Source organism: Rhincodon typus, chromosome 7 (genome assembly GCF_021869965.1).
Source record: "Rhincodon typus isolate 14 chromosome 7, sRhiTyp1.1, whole genome shotgun sequence".
Classification (NCBI taxonomy): Eukaryota; Metazoa; Chordata; class Chondrichthyes; order Orectolobiformes; family Rhincodontidae; genus Rhincodon; species Rhincodon typus.
This window is the reverse complement of record NC_063338.1, coordinates 40,310,583-40,328,000: the sequence shown is the minus strand read 5'-3', so window position 1 is coordinate 40,328,000 and position 17,418 is coordinate 40,310,583. Positions and strand designations below refer to the sequence as shown.

Sequence of the window (17,418 nt, the reverse complement as noted above, 5' to 3'; positions counted from 1 at the left end):
ATTGGCCTGCTGTGTTCATCCAGCTCTACACCTTGTTATCTCGGATTCTCCAGCATCTGCAGTTTAAGTAATCAGGCATAATCTAATTGTTAATTTTTTGGTGGTGAAGGTTTCCTTTTAAATAGAAAATACCTGACTGATTGGTGTAGACTTAGTTTAAATTTACTAAATGTCAAGTCAATTGTTTTTGTTTAAAGCTCACCTACTTCTACAGTTACCTGCATAGACAGTGCAGGATTACAACGTTAAATGCTATTTTACCAATTAGGATTTTTGTTAGTGTGCCTTAGTAGCACATTCATCTCGTTGTCAGATCTTCATGGCTTCAACCTTCATTTGGGCTTGAACATTTAATGTAGGCTAACAATTGACTGCAGTATTGTGAGAAGCTGAAATGTTTATTTGAGGTCCCATCAATCTGCTTTGATGGGTTAACGGTTTCAAAAGCAATGTCTGAAGAAGAAATCCTGGATAAGATTCCTTTTGAAACAAAATAGTGGCCTGGTAATTTGCTTCAATTATATTGCCTGACATATTCAGCTACATAACATACCAACTAAACTTTAAAAGTAATCTAATAATTGTAAAACATTTCATAAGATGCTGAGGGCATGGCAGTATTTCAGACGGCCTAGTTATCTTTGCTAACAATATCAAAATTAGTAATTATATTTTCAACAATTCAAATTTTGTATTTGAACTTCTATTTGTTACTGTATAATATGTAAGTGCCAATATGATCTTATTATTTATGGTGTGTTATTATGAAAAAATACTTACCAACTTGATCCCTTGCTACAAGTGTAATTTCACATGGTACACTGTATCCAGCATCATTCTGTGCTATTACTCTGAAAGTGTATTCCTTTCCTTCTTCCAGTTCATTTGTTATAAACTGCAACTTCTTAGCTCTCATCATCTCTTTCCATTTGTCCTCCTGAACCATCATTTCAACAACATAAGCAGTAATTCGGCTACCTCCATCACTGATTGGTTTTTTCCATGTCAAAGTGCAAGAATTTTTGGATACAGCTGCAGCCTTCAAGTCTATCACAGGCCCAGGTTCCTCTGCATTATACAATAGATTATTTTAGTGGAAAGAAATAAAGATAAGCAGAATTTTGTTCTGCATTATATTGTTAAAAAAACCAGTAATTACCTGAAGCTCTCACAGCATCTTTTGTCTCACAAGGTTCACCAATGCCATACTCATTTTCAGCTAAAACTCTGAAGTAATAATATTTACTTTCTTCCAAATTAATAATTCTGAAACTAGTCTTGGCACATTCAGTTGCTACAGTTGACCATGCCTTTCTTTCAGCATCTCTTTTCTCTACAATGTAATTCTTAACTGGACTGCCGCCATCCACAAGAGGAGGATCCCATGATATAACAGCAAAATCCTTTGCTGTTTCTTTAACAATAAGATTGACTGGAGGACCAGGAGTATCTAATTAAGAAGTGAAAAACAAGTTAACTCACTGAATAAAACAATTATAATCAACCTGCTTTACATGAATAAAATTTAACTTTATCTGACAATAAAATAATTAGTCACAACTTACCAAGAACTTTTACAGTAAGTGTATATGCTTTTGTTCCACTGCTGTTTTGTAGAGTTAGAATGTACTTTCCAGCATCGTATCGATTCACATTTTCACAGTACAACATCGTGTCATAATCCGAAGTTCTGATTTCAAGTCCTTGCCTGTCCTGAATGTTGGCATCCACTTTAGACCAGCTAATCTTTGGTGGAGGCCGACCCCTCACTGGCACATAGATTCTCATTGTGACGCCAGCACGTAGAATAAGCACCTTCCTTAAGTCAGCATCAAGGTCTGCTTCAGGAGGAACTGTTCATGAAAAAAATACATGAAATACATATTCATTATTAAACTTCATGCAAATATATCAAAATCACATTATATGGCATAAAGTTGTTTCCACCAAATAGATCTCTTCAACCATCCAAAGAATACCTTCACTTCAATAAGTCTGCTCAATCCGATCCCAGATCCATGTCCCAGGAACCAATAATGTTCTAGGTCACCCCTCATGCTATTTGGCTCTGTCACAAAAATGTAAATTCTATTCTGTACAAAATTTGCTTCATCTACCCAACTACATACCTTTAAATTATTTTTACACACACTTAAGACAAAACAAGTTGCACACAAAATAATCAGAAACTACTCATAAAATTTCCATCTAATTTTGCAAAAGCTCCAATATTTCCTCACTTTCGTTAAAAAATCTGATTTCTATATTCACTTTCTTATGAGGAAAATTACATCATCGTGCATCATGGCACTACCCAATCTGAGGAATTTTCCTAAGGACCAGTTGAGAAACATATGCAACACGCCAAGGCAGGCATATCTGGTGTTAGTTCCGCTGAAACACAGACTCTCTGAATTATGGATGACAAACATTTGATGTATCTATCTGAAACTTCCCTCTATTACTTTATCATAGGGGTTAAACTAATTATTTACAATATGATAGTACTTCTTTACAAATGATGGCAAAGACAACTTCAGAAAAATACTACAAAGTTAAAATACTACAGGCACTGGAAATCAGAAATAAAACCATAACATTCTGGAAACATTCAGAAGGTCTGGCAGCATTTGTGGATGAAAAAACAGTGTTACCATAGCAGGCCAACGAAATGTGTCCGAAAGGTGCCATTTATCTCTTCACAGATGATGCCTGACTTACTGAGAAAAATTACAATGTTTCGCAACAGGACTTAATTTGCTTCATACAAGTAATGAAAACCTACTCAAAATATCCTTGGCAGTATGTTTCTCTGGCACTTCACTTGGATCACTGTAGCCTACTTTGTTCATTGCGCTCACACGGAAGTTATATTCAGTGCCTTCAGACAGTCCTGTAACAACATAGTGTGTATCTCGAAGATTCTTTGGTATGTTGCATTTTATCCAGTTTTCACCATCTGCACGCTTAACTTCAACTAGATAGCCCAAGATTGGACTGCCACCATCATATGCTGGTTTACTCCAAGATAAGCTGATCGTATTGCGAGTTGTATCAACAACTTTTGGGAAGGCAGGAGGTCCTGGAGGATCTGAGGAGAAACAAAATAATTTGCACAAAAGAAGTTTAACAAATGTGAGTGAATTGTGTAGTTGACATATATATATATAAGTAATTACACGTCCATCCACTTACATAGAGGATCCAGAGCAAATGCTGCTTTTGAGGATTCACTGGGTTTGCCTGGTCCAGCTTTATTCAAAGCAATAACTCGATACTCATATTCAGTGCCTTCTTGAAGCCCTGCAGCTTTAATTGTTCTTTCCAAAACTGGTTTCCTGTTGACCTTTGACCAATTAACAGCCATTGCCTCACGCTTCTCCACTAAGTATCCAGCGATGGGAGAGCCACCATCATCTGCTGGTGCTTTCCAGCTAACAGTCATATGATCTTTAGTGATGTTACTAATTATTGGTGGATCACATGGCCCAGGTACATCTGTAAATAATACAAAGTATGTGTTAAGTATCTTTTGATCATTCAATTAAAATCAAAAATTAGCTTTGGGAGGAAAGGAAGGTGTTTTACTTACTGTAAGGATTCTTAGCAACAACTGGGTGGGTAATGATTGGGTCACCAACACCATATTTGTTTTCTGCACTGACACGGAACTGGTATTCATGTCCCTCTATCAGTTTTTCTATTCCGCACTGTGTAATCTGTAAATTAGCAGTAACTTGAGCCCAATTAGGTCGACTTGTCTCACGCTTATCGACAATATAGTTTGTAATCTCAGCACCTCCATCCTCAAGCGGAGGTTCCCATTTCAGAGTAACGCGATCCGAATAAATATTGGTAACTTTGATAGAAGCTGGTGGACCAGGTTTATCTGGCAAAAGAATAGAACATAAGCATGCATGAGTATTTTTAAATTAATTACCTAAAGATGAAACTAGTATTTTGTTTTAAAATTTTGCTTTCCACCTTTTCATTAGAGTCTCAAAAATCATATTAATATTTTATGAAGTTCTTAAATGTGTATTTGAATATGAATGAAATATGAATATTCATATACATTTTATTAAGCTAATTTGTAACTAACAGCAGATTGACACATTTGATGAAACATTTTAAAATATTTTTACCTAATACTTTCAGTTTTATATTGGCTGATTTGGATCCACTTGAATTCTCTGCAACAATAGTATACTCTCCAGTTTCTTTCCTCTGTACACTATACAATTCGAGTGTGCACAAGTTTCTTGTTCTGGCTATTTTAATGCCTTCAGCAGGCATTACTACATTGCCATCTTTCTTCCATGTGATCTTTGGAAAGGGTTTTCCAAAGACATGTGCATCTAGACAAACATTAGATCCGGCCTTTACGGTGATCAATGACTTCATGGACACTCCCAGATCAATTTTTGGTGCAACTGTAAATTGAACAAAGCATTTTAATATCAATGATATTTCTTGAATTAGGTTAGTATTTGATGTCTGCAAAATGAAATTCCATAGAAAATGATACAATGATGTGAGGTTAATTCATACCTTGTTCTGCCATGATGGTCACTGGGTCTGAAGGTTCAGAAGGTTTGCTGATATTAACTGCTGTCTTTGCAATGGCTCTGAATTGATATTGAGCATGCTCTTCAAGATTGGTAACAGTGAATTCTTCACTAGGAACATTTTGACAACTAGTGTTGCATCGTATCCACTTCTCACCAGGTAATTTACAGGCTTCAACAAAATAGCCGATTAGTTTGCTTCCACCATCATGTTTGGGTCTTGCCCAGATGAGAGAAACACTATTATTTGTGATATCAATGGGTTCTGGTTTGCCTGGTGGATCTGTTACAAAGTATAGGTGCACATTTCTAAGTTAATGCACAAAAATTAAATTACAATTTAAATTATTGTAAATTTCTTATATCTTAAATTTAATTCTAAAATAACTTTATACATTTTAAAAAACATTTCTGAATACTTACCAACTGGTGTCCTAGCTGTTACAAATTCAGTTGGTTTACTAGGCTTGCTACATCCCGCTCTGTTCAGTGCACTGACTCTGAAAGTATATTCCAGCCCTTCAATTAGTCCTGAACATGGGTACTCAGTGGCACGGATAGAAGTGTCATTTGCCTTCACCCAAAGAAGACTATTTCTTTCTTTACGTTCAATGATATATCCAGTGATAGGACTACCACCATCACTTTCTGGTCTATCCCACGCTACAAATATGCAGTCTTTGTTCACCTTTGTGACATGTGCATTCCTTGGTTCACTGGGAACATCTGTCGATGGAAAAAAAAATCTACAGTCAGCTCTGAAACCAGACGTTACATCTTAAGAAAAATGTATAGCCCAAATATTTCGGAACAGCTTACCAAACTGATATCTCGCAATCATTTTATCAGAGGTGAGTGGCTCTGAAATACCAAATCTGTTTTCTGCACGAACACGGAACATATACTCTTGTCCAGGGATCAGCTTTCCAATTCTACAGTTTGTTTTTGTCACAGATGACACAACTGTAATCCAGTCACCACGACTTATGTCACATTTTTCTACGACATAGTTTGTTATGTTGCTGCCACCATCTTCAAATGGAATGTGCCAATTAAGGTTGCATGAATCAGCATCAATTTCTGAGATATCAAATGGTGGTTGTGGTGGTCCAGGAATATCTGAAAAATATCAATTATCAATAATTAAATAATACTGGCTAGCATAGAAACAACAAAAATTGATGCAGTACTGCATTTGGCCCCTCGATCCTGCTTCACCATTCATTATAATCACGGCTAATCATCTGACTCAACAGCCTGTTCCTGCTTTTCCCTCATACTGTTTTATCCCTTTAGCCCCAAGTCCTATATCCAACTTCTTGAAGTCATGCAGTGCTTTAGACTTGACTGCTTTCTGTGGTAGAGAATTCCACAGGCTCATCACTCTCTGGGTGAAGAAATTTCTCATCTCAGCTCTAAATGGTTTAAAACATATCCTTAGTCTATGGCAAAAACAGAGAATTTATCTCCACAGATGCTGCAATTTCTGTTTTTGGTTCTGATTTTTATCATCCACAATTCTTTGGAGTTTTTTTCCCTTAGACTATGATCCCTGATTCTGGTCTGTCTCATCATTGGGAACATCCTGCATCTGCCCTATCTTGTCCTGTTAGGATTTTATAGGTTCCTATGAAATCCTCCCTCATTCCTCTGAACTCCAGCAAATATAATCCTACTCAATTCAACCATTCTTCACAGTCAGTCCCTCCATCCCAGGAATCAGTCTGGTAAAACCTTCACTGCACTCCCTGTTTAATAAGAACATCCTTCCTCAGAGAAGGAGACCAAAGTGACTCATTATGTTTCAGGCATGGTCTCAAGAAAACTCAGCTCCTGTACTTGAGTCCTCTCGCTTGAAAGGCCAACATACAATTTGCCTTCTTTACCACCTGCTGCATCTGCATGTTCTTCAGAGAATCATAGAATCCCTACAGTGTGGAAGCAGGCCATTTGGCCCCTCGAGTCTACACTGACGCTCCAAAGAACATCCCACACAAACGTTATTAATATCAAACTGTTTACACAGCTCCAGTTCTTTCAAATGTGTTCCCTTACGCAACGTAATGAATATACATACCCATGACTACAATTCGAATTTTCTGGGAGGCGATGCCAGAGCTATTTTCTGCAGTAAGTTTGTAGTAGGCACTATCTTTTCTGGTCACATCTTTAATGATGAGCACTGAAGTATCCTTTGCATTATGCACAACCAGGCGACTAGATGGAATTACATCCTCATCACCTTTCATCCATGTGCAAGTTGGTGTAGGCTTGCCAGAAATGTGGGCCTCAATTCTAAGTTTCTTCCCAGCTTTGATAGATATGACTTCAGGCATTATTATCTTTGGTGCAACTGCAAAAAAAAAATGACACAAAGATTGAGGAATAATACTTCTTTTGAGGATCTGAGCATGAGGTCTAGGGGCATCATTCCAGTGGTGTATTAAGAGTTGGATTGTTGGATGTGTCAACTTGATACCATAAGATGTTAAGCTGGATCACTTCAAAATATCATTGTATGATTCATTCATTGCTGTTTATGAGACCTTGTTAGATATGAAATGGCTACCATGCTCGTCTGAAAAATTGTGACTGCTAAACATCAAAAATCATTTCAAAATACTTTTGAGAGATATGATAAAGCATTTAATAAATGCAACTTTATCTTCTTTAAAAAAAAAATTGGAGCCATCCTGAAGAAGTTGCAAGGGTTGCATTTCAACTACCATCATCCACTAAACCCCTGAAAAACAGGGGACAAATAATGCAGGTGTGGTTGGGACTTCACCTATCCATGTGTCAACCAGAATTAACTTTCACTGAATGGAAGTTCAACTAAGACCTCAATTACAATGTTCAAAGAAAAACTGACGCAGAATGCACAGCCTATGCCAGTTCCATTGATCTAGGTGTTAGGAAGCCTAAACAGTGAACTCTAAAGGACTTTTGCAGTGTACCTCAAAAAGGTGGGCCGGAAAGGACAAGAGTTCTCCTTCACATTTCACAAAATTACTTTGGGATTGTTGCCAGCCAATTTTTACACTCCCCTAGAATTTGCATCTGCGTCTGAAAAGAAACAATCTACCAAACCACATGTTAGGCAGCAGTTGGCATCACATTCTCTGATTACAATCCATATCAACTGGTTACACATGCTTCAGTGGACTTTTCATGAAAAGAAAGCAGAGAACTGCAACCTGCTAGCACATCAATGAGGCACAAATTTGAAAGGTGTTTGAGCTTCCTGACTGTCTTAATGAGTAGTGTGTCATAACTAATCTATGAATCTTTTTCACAATTTTTTTTCAAGTTTATTTTAATTTTGCCATTTATTATAGAAAAAATAAATTATTGTTTACTTACTCAGTTGTTCCTTAATTTCAAAAAGTCCTTCAGTTTCACGGGGCAAGCTGGTCCCTACAATGTTTCTAGCTGAAACTCTGAATTTGTATTTAATTCCTTCCTTAAGGCCTGTTACAAGAATGGACAGTTCCTTGATTATAGAGTATTTTGTCCACTGTCTCTCAGTTTGACTTTCTTCTTGATATTCAACAACGTAACCATCGATTTTAGCTCCTCCATCCTTAATAGGTGGCAACCAAGAGAGGGAAGCACTATTCTTCGTTATGTCAATGACATCCAATTTCTTGGGTGGATCAGGTTCACCTAAAAATGAAAATTGCAAATTGTTGCTTTGAGATTAATTGATATCGAAATAATACCCAGACAAAGTTAGTAATGATGAAAGGCATTTGGCCATCCCAGTTACGTTATTTTTACCTTAAGTTTGACAAGAAATGTGCAAAAAATTAACAACTCACTGATTGGATCTCTGGCCAGAATAGGTTTGGGAATGTCTGTTGGAACCCCAGGACCGTATTGATTGACAGCAGTAACTCTGAAATAATATTCATTTCCAGGTTCTAAGCCAGTCACTTTGAAACTCGTTTTCTTCAATTCTTGTGTCGCTGTGCCCCAGGTCTTTCTGTCTGCTTCTCGTTTTTCCACAATATAGTGAGTCACTTGGCTGCCACCATCATTTTCAGGTGGTGACCAAGACAAATGACATGATGTCTTTGTAACATCGGAAGCTTCAAAGTCTGAGACAGGCCCAGGTGTGTCTGAAAGCAAAAAACAATTTTGAGAAAAATCAAGCTTTATCAGGGTATAGTATACAAAGAAGGTAGCTATTCAGACTATCAAGTCTCTGTTAGTTCAGTAGAAGAGTGAAGTAGTTAGTCTTATTCCTCTGCCCATTCCCCATATCACTGCAATTTTTTTCTCCTTCAAGCATTTATCCAAACTCCTTTTGAAAGCTAATATGGAATCAATTTCCACTACTCTATCACACAGTGAATTCCAAATCCTAAACACTTAATACATACAAATAGTTTTCTCTTGCCTTTTTTTTTGCCAATCTTGCACCGTCTGGCTATCGAACATTCATCCATTCTGAACTATTTCTTTTTATTTACTCAATATAAACCCTTCGTGATTTTAAATGTCCCGATTGAAGCTCCTCCTAATCTAACTGCTTGAGTAACTCTAGCTTTTCCAGTACATGAACCATAATTGTAATACCTCAGCTCTGGAACTGTTTTAGTAACTCTCTTTCATAACTCCTCTAAGGCCTTCATGTCCACACCTAAAATGTAGTGCCAAAATTGGGCATGATACAAATGTTGCGGCCACATTAGAGTTTAATATAGCTTTTGGATAACTTCCAAGTTTTTGTACTTAGCACCTCTATTTCTAAAGCCCTGGATCCCACATGCTTTCTTAATCACGCCTGTCACTTTCAAAGATTTGCACCCATCACTCCTGGGTCACTCTGTTCTCGTATCATCTTTAAAATTGCACCATTTGGGTTTGATTTCTTCTCCTCATTCCTTTTAACAAAATGTATTACCCTACACCATTCTGTGTTTAATTACACCTGCCATATATACTGCCATCCCAAAAGTCTACACATCCTCCTAAAGTCGACTGATATCTTCTTCACTGTTGACTACACTTCCAACTTTTGGATCATTTACAAATTTCAAATTGTGTCCAGTGCCCCAAAATCTAACTCACGTGATAATAGCAGGTCCTTCTGGTGAACCTGGAATTTGTATACTTCTGTCTAGTTCAAAAGACAGCACTTAGCCGTAGCTCTCTGTTTTCTATTACTTACACAATTTTGTAACTGTGCTTTATTTTGTTAAGAGCCTAACATGTGGTACTTTATCAAATGACTTGAAATTCTATATAAACAAAATCAACTGCACTGGTAAAATTTACCATTCTGTTAAGTCATCAAAAATCTCTGCTAAATTAGTCCTTAACAAATTTGTGCTGGATTATTAGTCCATGATAATCCATGTGGCTGCTAATGTTCTCCCCAGTTACGGTTTCAAAATGATTCCTTAGCACTGAAATTAATCTGACTGGTCTAAACTTAACAGATCTATCCCGTTATTTTTCAATAAGGTTCAAATCCTCTGCTATCACTCCTGTAATAAGAAGCATTGAAAGATTCTGGCCAACACCTCCAAATCTTCTAGCCTTATTTCAGTCAACATTCTAGGATGCATCTCATCCCTACCAGGGGACACATCCACTTTTATTATTGTCAGCTTTCCTTGTACCTCCTCTTTAGCTATTGTGATTGCTCCTGTATGGCAAGAAACTTCTCACTTACCATGTGTTTGCTAAAGAGTTCTCTTCTTGTCGTAAAATTATTCAACCTCAGCCAAGCCTTCTGTTTTTACCGTTAACTATTTCTTTAATAATTGGGACCCACCATTCCTATGACAACTCTATTATTAATATACCTTTGATGACCTTTGGATTCCCATTTATGTTAGTTGCCAATTAATTCTCATACTGTTTTCTTTACCCACCCTATTTTCCTTTGCACTTCACAATGCTTTTCATAATCAGACTGATTGTCCTTTTCATTTTCAAGTTGACATCTACCAAAGCCCCCCTTTTTCATATTCATTCTATTCTCGAAATCCTTTATCATCCAGACAACTTTGGCTTTGCCTGTCCTCCCTTTATGCCTGGTGGGAATGCACATTGAATGAATCATTATCTTCTGTTCAGGCAGCTCATTACCCCATTTAGCAGTTCTGCCTGCCAGTTTTGTTTCCAATTTAACTGAGCCAAACACCTCCTCGATCCACGGAAGTCAAACTTCCTCTCGTAAGTATTTTTATTTCACATTACTCTTTGTCCTTCTCCATAAATATTTCAACCTTATCATATGATGATCGCTATTCTTGAGATGTTTCCGCATTGTGATGTATTCCACTTGACCCAATTTCTTCCCCCAGGCTAGATGCAACAATCACTCCATCCACACTGAATAGAAAACATACTGATTAAGGAAGTTTCCCCTGAACATACTTTAGAAATTCCTCTGCAGTTCAGACCAGGAAACATCGAAAATGTATATTACTCACCTAAAACTTTAACGTTGACAAACACTGCCTTTTCGCCTGCTGCATTCACAAGCGTAAGTGAATATTTGCCAGAATCATCACGAGTACTATCAGGAATGACGAGGAAAGCCATTGTGTCGAGTAAGTCTACTTGACCCTTTCTGACAACGTTGTCTATTCCCACTCTCCTCCAGGTGACTTTAGGGGCAGGTCGACCTCGGATGGTGGCAAACAACCTGATAGGACATCCTGCTCTGACAGTTACAGTCTTTCTTAGACTTGCATCTAAATCAATCTCTGGTGGTTCTAAAAAGTAAAAATCAATTGTGGATAAGAAATCACATTGTAAAGAAACAATACTAGATTTAAACAAACTGTTTTATTTATATCACAAAGTGAAAAAAAGCAAAATGCAGGGCCTACCCAACACTTCCTTTGGTGATACTGCTTCCTTCAGTTCAGCAGGACGACCAATTCCAATCTGGTTCTGTGCAGAAACCCTAAATTCATATTCTTCTTTCTCATTGAGGTTGGTCATGGTGAACTGAGTAAGAACAAGCTGGGCTGCAACACTACATCTCTTCCAACCTTCTTCAGGTAATTTGCTGACACCTTTTGGTCTCATTTCAACAACATAACCAATGATAGGAGAACCACCATCATACACTGGCTTCGACCAGCCAAGGGAAATGGAGGTCTTGGTACTATCAATCACCTTTAGACCAACTGGAGGACCAGGAGGTTCTGTGCAGACAAAAAATAGGACACGAATCAGGCAAAATTTAAGGAGTGACAATGAACCAAAATATTCATGCTTAAAAAATGCACAAAAAGGTTATAAAATAAATACCCATCGGATCCCTTGCTATTGCTGGTTTTGATGGTGGACTTGGGTCTCCTAATCCAACTTCATTTTCAGCTTTGACACGGAACTGGTATTCATGGTCAGGAATCAGATTTGTAACCCTCATTCGTCTCTCTGGGATTGGACTCTTGGTGACTGGTACCCATCTTAAAGATCGTTTCTCTTTCTTTTCTAATATATATCCTGTGATCGATTTTCCACCATCATCTTCTGGTGCATTCCACACAACAGTCATCTCTTCCTTTGCAACTTTAGTGATCTCTGGTGCATCTGGAGGGCCAGGTCTATTAAACTGTGTCTTTGCAACAATTGGCTTTGTTTCTGTTGGTGGACCTGTACCTATTTTGTTTTCTGCACGTACTCTGAAGATATATTCGTTTCCTTCAATAAGACGAGTGACATTTGCATATTCGGTAATTATAGAAGAAGAATATGTGGACCAGACCATTCTCTTACTTTCACACTTCTCGAGAACATAGTTTTGAATTTCACAGCCACCATCATCTGCTGGTGGGTCCCAGGTGACTCTACACCTATCACTTGCAATGCCAGAGACTTTCAGATTTCTGACTTCACTTGGTACATCCAAAACATTCACAGTAGCATATGCCGTAAAGCTACCAGCTGGGTTAGTTGCAGTGATTACATATTTGCCACTGTTTTCACGCTTAGCTTTAGTTATAGTGAGTTTGGATGCATCAGCAGTGGTTTCAATCTTAGCTCGAGGTGATTTGCTAAGATCAACTGCATCTTTGTCCTTTACCCAAACAACTTCTGGTTGAGGTTTACCTCTGAGAGCTGCCTCAATTCTGATGGTTTCACCTGCTCTTACAGTGAGTACTCCAGCCAGCTTTAGGTCCAAGACTGGTTTCTGGATTTCTTGCTTAACAATAACATAATCTGTCTTCACCCAGTCACTTTCACCACCTTCATTCTTAGTCTGGACTCTAAACTGATAGGTCTGGTTCTCAATACATCGGTCAGCCATGAAACTAGTATCTTTAATACTTCCTTTGTGCATTCTTTCCCATTCATCGGAATCTTTTAACCTTCTTTCAACGTGATAGGACAGATTAGGGCTACCACCATCATAATCGGGTCTCCTCCATTTAAGCAGAACAAATGTCTTTCCTATATCAGCAACATGAAAATTTTCAGGTGGTCCAGGTCTTTCCACTGGATCAATAGCTAAGATTGGTGTTTTGGTTTCAATAGTCGGACCCAGTCCTACTTTGTTTTCTGCACACACACGGAAGAAGTATTCATGATTTGTTGTAAGTGGAACTTTGACCACACGTTTAATCAAATCAGATGAAATCACAGACCATCCTCTTTGGCTGGGATGACGGTTTTCTGCTATGTAGTTAGTAATTTCAGAGCCTCCATTATCATCTGGATTTTCGAAGGCAAGCATACAGGAATCTTTAGTGACATAGCTTACCTTGATATTCTTACAAGGGCCGGGTCTATCAAGTACATTCACAGTAACAGCAGCTTGGGCATGTCCACTACTATTTTTAGCGACAATATGATATTTTCCGTGGTCAGCTCTAGTTGCCTCTTTAACCAACAGCTGTATAATGGGGTAATCATTATTCATTATTACACGTTTGTCAGGAACAAGTACCTTTCCTTCCTTTGACCATGTAATTTCTGGATCTGGTCTGCCTTTAACACGGCCAGTTATGTTAATAGTTTGTCCCACACGAACTGTGACCAGGTCACGACAAACAACATCCAGGTCTAGCTCTGGAGGATGAAGAATGTCCTTACAGATTACAGATTCTGGTAATTCTCTTGGCTCACCTTCACCAACAATATTGGCTGCCTTTATACGGAATCGATATTCATTGCCCTCAATAAGACCAGGTACTCTAAAAGCACATTGCTCAATTAAGCTATCTTTGTTAATTCGATTCCAGGTGGTTGTATTCTCTTTCCGACATTCCACAATATATCCTAAAATCGGGCTGCCACCATCCTTGGTAGGCTTGGTCCAGACTAAGTCAACAGTTTCTCTTGTCTTATCTTTTAGTTTAGGATTGATCGGTGGTCCAGGTGGTCTTATAGGGCGTTTTGCTGAGACAGGATCAGAGATTGGCGACGGTTTACTTAGACCTGCAATATTTTCTGCAAATATTCTGAATTCGTATACATTTCCTTCAAAGAGTCCAACAGTTCTCAGTTTTAGATCCAGTACTGGTGTCTTATTCACTCTTATCCATTTACCAGTTGTTTCTCTGCGTTCCACAAGGTAACCAATAATCGGGCTACCACCATCGTATTTCGGTATACCCCAAGTAACTGTTACTGCGTTTTCTGTGACATCAGAAACAGCTGGTTTAGTAGGTGGACCTGGAACATCAAACATGTACTTGGCAACCGTTGGCGTAGACTCTAGTGGTTCACCAATGCCAATTTTGTTTTCTGCTCGAACACGCATAATGTATTCACATCCTTTCTGAAGACGTGGAATTTTAACTTGGGTGTTTGTGCTTCCAGTGCTGACAATACCCCAGGTTTCTTTCTTAGATTCCCGTTTCTCAACAATGTAATTCATGACAGGACTTCCACCATCATCCTTAGGTGGACGCCAGGAAATAATCATGTGCTGTGGTGTTACTTCAAGGATATTGATTGGACCAACTGGAGGACCAGGAACATCCAGGACTGTTAAATGTAGACCCACTGTCTTGCTACCAGCTGGATTGGAAACAGTAAGTATATATTCACCAGTATGTTTTCTGGTACAATCTTTAATAGTAAGGACTGTTGAATGGTTGTCAGTAACGATTTTGTAATTGCCTTCTGATTTAAGCTCAATGTTGTCAGAGACCCACTTCGCTGAAGGAGGAGGAATACCCCTCATGAAAGCAGGAAGTACGACCGTGCTGCCAGCTTTCACAACAAGACCTTCAATCAACTTCACATCTATATCCACAGATGGGGATACTATAAAATAAAAGCATACATGAACCAATGAGTATCATGAAAATGTCAATGAAATTCAGATTGAAAGCAGTGAGAAACAAAGTCAACGTAATCAACTAACCTAATTTCTCCTGGCATAGGACAGGCACTGTTGTGTCTGGACGACCAAACCCAGCTGCATTTTCAGCTTTGACACGGAACCTGTATATCTTTCCTTGTTCTAAACCAGTTACTACACATTCTGGTGTGCTAACAGTTTTGAATTTAATCCAGTCTTTTGCTCCTTCTTCCTGGTACTCAACTAAAAATCCTGTGATTTCAGAGCCTCCATCACGATCTGGGTAATTCCAAAGAAGAGACACCTCTGTCTTATCCACATCAACATGGTGCAAATTCTTAGGTGGGCCAGGAGGAGCTATAAAAATAAGATGAGAGCACAATAATTTAGGTGTTGTGAACGGGTACAGAAGTTGAGTTTGAAAAATTTAAATGACTAACTTCAGCAAATAAAATCTTACATATTGGGTCAATTGCCTTTACGGGTTTAGTTGATTCAACGAAGTCACTTCTACCGTACTGATTTTCAGCAGCCACACGGAACAAGTACTGGATGCCTTCCATTAAGTACTTAGCCATAATGCTGTGCTTTTTGGTTGTGGATGAGACAGGGATCCACCGAGGAGCTGCAACATCTCGTTTCTCAATTATATAGTTTGAGATCACAGCACCACCATTATCTTCTGGTTCCTTCCATGTCAGATAGCATGAATCTTTTCTAATCTCACTGAAGTTTAAGTTACGAGGTGGACCAGGTTTATCTGTAAATTAATTGGCAGATTTTTAAATGTTGTAATTAATGGGAAAAAGGGCATACAGATCAAGACTGAGTTAAGTGCGTAGATTGTTTCTTTCCACTCCTGCTATATTACCTAATATTGCAACTGTACATGTAGCACTCTTGCTTCCAGCTTCATTTTCAGCCGTGAGTGAATAGCTACCACTATCACTTCTAACGGTATTGCGGATTTCAAGCTTGCTGCCTACTGGAGTAGCTTCAATATCAGCCTTCATCGGCACTTCCATGTCATTCTTTTTCCATGTGACCTTTGGAAATGGCATGCCCTTTATGGTTGCACTGAGAGTTAAAGTGGTTCCTGCTTTTAAGTTTACATTTCGAGCCATGTTGGCATCCACAAACAACTCAGGCGCCTCTGTAAAAGGAAGTAAAAGCTTTTGACTGAATAGAATCAATGACACAGAACAAGATTTTTTTTCTTCTTTATTCATTCACAGAATGAGGGCATCGCTGACCAGGCAGCATTTATTGCCCATTCCTAACTGCCCAGAGGGCAGTTCAATGTCAACCACATTGCTGAGGGTCTGGAGTCACACGTAGGACAGACCAGGTAAGGATGGCAGTTTCCTTCCCTAAAGGGCATTAGTGAACCAGATAGGTTTTTCTGACAATTGACAATGGTCATTGTTAGATTCTCAATTCTAGATATTTTATTGAATTCAAATTCCACCATCTGCCATGGCAGGATTTGAACTGGATCCCCAGAATGTTATCTGGGTCTCTGGATTGACAGTCCAGTGATATTACCACTAGGCCATTGCCTCCCGCCATCACTCCATTAATCATAAAGCTCTTCAATGTGGAAAGATCAGCATTGTACTCCTATAAAACACTCACCCAGTCTGTCTTTTGCTTGCACTGGATCGTGGACATTAGCCGGATCTGAGGCCCCAGCCTGATTGACTGCCATTACCCGGAAGCTGTATGTATCACCTTCAGTAAGACCTGTCACCTTGAAATGAGTGTCAGGGCAGGAATCTGGTGTTTGATTTGCTTTCTTCCACTCTTCATCACCGACTTTCTGAAACTCCACTAAGTAACCTATTATCTTCCCTCTTCCATCATGGCGTGGAGGTAGCCATTTTAAATCAACAGTAGATTTGGTTTTGTCCACTGCTTCAGGATTAATCGGTGGGCTTGGTTTGACTGGATAAGAACAGTTAAAAATATGACCATCATAAATCTGACAAGCACATCTCAAAAATAGTTATTTGAAGGAAAAAGATAAATGAGCATAAGTTTAATATACCAATTGGATCTTTTGCAAATATGGGCTTGGATGGCGGACTGGGATCACCAACTCCTATTTCATTTTCTGCTGAAACACGGAATTCATATTCACAGCCTTCAAGCAGGTCAGTTACTTTGAATTGAGTGTCTGGATAAATTGGCTCCATGGATGCTCTTGCCCAGCGATTGGACATGGTTTCTTTCTTCTCCACAATATATCTGGTGATAGGTTTGCCACCATCACGTGGTCTATTCCAAACCACCACTGCAGAATCCTTAGTAACGTTCTTTATAATTGGTTGTTCCGGTGCTTCAGGAACCCCTTCAGAGAAAAGATTGAAAATGGAATAAGCAAGGATAAAAATGAAGATTTCTCCCTCACATTCATTCGCTACTGAATACATTGCAAACCTTTTCATTACAAAGGTTAACCTTTGTTGAGTATACCAAGTATAATTATGTTTAATCCCAAAACTGTAAAATATAATGTAATCAAGATTCTATCTTGTTTTAGATGAAAATAACTAGGATAAAAAGCTA

General features: G+C 38.5%; 1 protein-coding gene across 1 annotated transcript in view; it reads right to left on the bottom strand.

Annotated features, from left to right (window-relative positions):
- ttn.2 (titin, tandem duplicate 2) overlaps positions 1 to 17,418 on the bottom strand; it is a 308,270-nt gene that overhangs the window by 48,955 nt on the left and 241,897 nt on the right. Inside the window, exons 204-224 of the mRNA XM_048599205.1 lie at positions 16,898 to 17,200; positions 16,486 to 16,794; positions 15,722 to 16,003; positions 15,311 to 15,610; positions 14,914 to 15,207; positions 11,847 to 14,813; positions 11,420 to 11,740; positions 11,018 to 11,302; positions 8,390 to 8,689; positions 7,932 to 8,234; positions 6,646 to 6,921; positions 5,388 to 5,687; positions 4,992 to 5,294; positions 4,552 to 4,851; positions 4,146 to 4,433; positions 3,593 to 3,889; positions 3,196 to 3,498; positions 2,786 to 3,091; positions 1,566 to 1,853; positions 1,160 to 1,450; positions 781 to 1,068 (exon numbers count right to left, since the gene is read on the bottom strand). Coding sequence (XP_048455162.1) covers positions 781 to 1,068; positions 1,160 to 1,450; positions 1,566 to 1,853; positions 2,786 to 3,091; positions 3,196 to 3,498; positions 3,593 to 3,889; positions 4,146 to 4,433; positions 4,552 to 4,851; positions 4,992 to 5,294; positions 5,388 to 5,687; positions 6,646 to 6,921; positions 7,932 to 8,234; positions 8,390 to 8,689; positions 11,018 to 11,302; positions 11,420 to 11,740; positions 11,847 to 14,813; positions 14,914 to 15,207; positions 15,311 to 15,610; positions 15,722 to 16,003; positions 16,486 to 16,794; positions 16,898 to 17,200 — 8,904 coding nt within the window. The remainder of the gene's footprint in view (positions 1 to 780; positions 1,069 to 1,159; positions 1,451 to 1,565; positions 1,854 to 2,785; positions 3,092 to 3,195; positions 3,499 to 3,592; positions 3,890 to 4,145; positions 4,434 to 4,551; positions 4,852 to 4,991; positions 5,295 to 5,387; positions 5,688 to 6,645; positions 6,922 to 7,931; positions 8,235 to 8,389; positions 8,690 to 11,017; positions 11,303 to 11,419; positions 11,741 to 11,846; positions 14,814 to 14,913; positions 15,208 to 15,310; positions 15,611 to 15,721; positions 16,004 to 16,485; positions 16,795 to 16,897; positions 17,201 to 17,418) is intronic.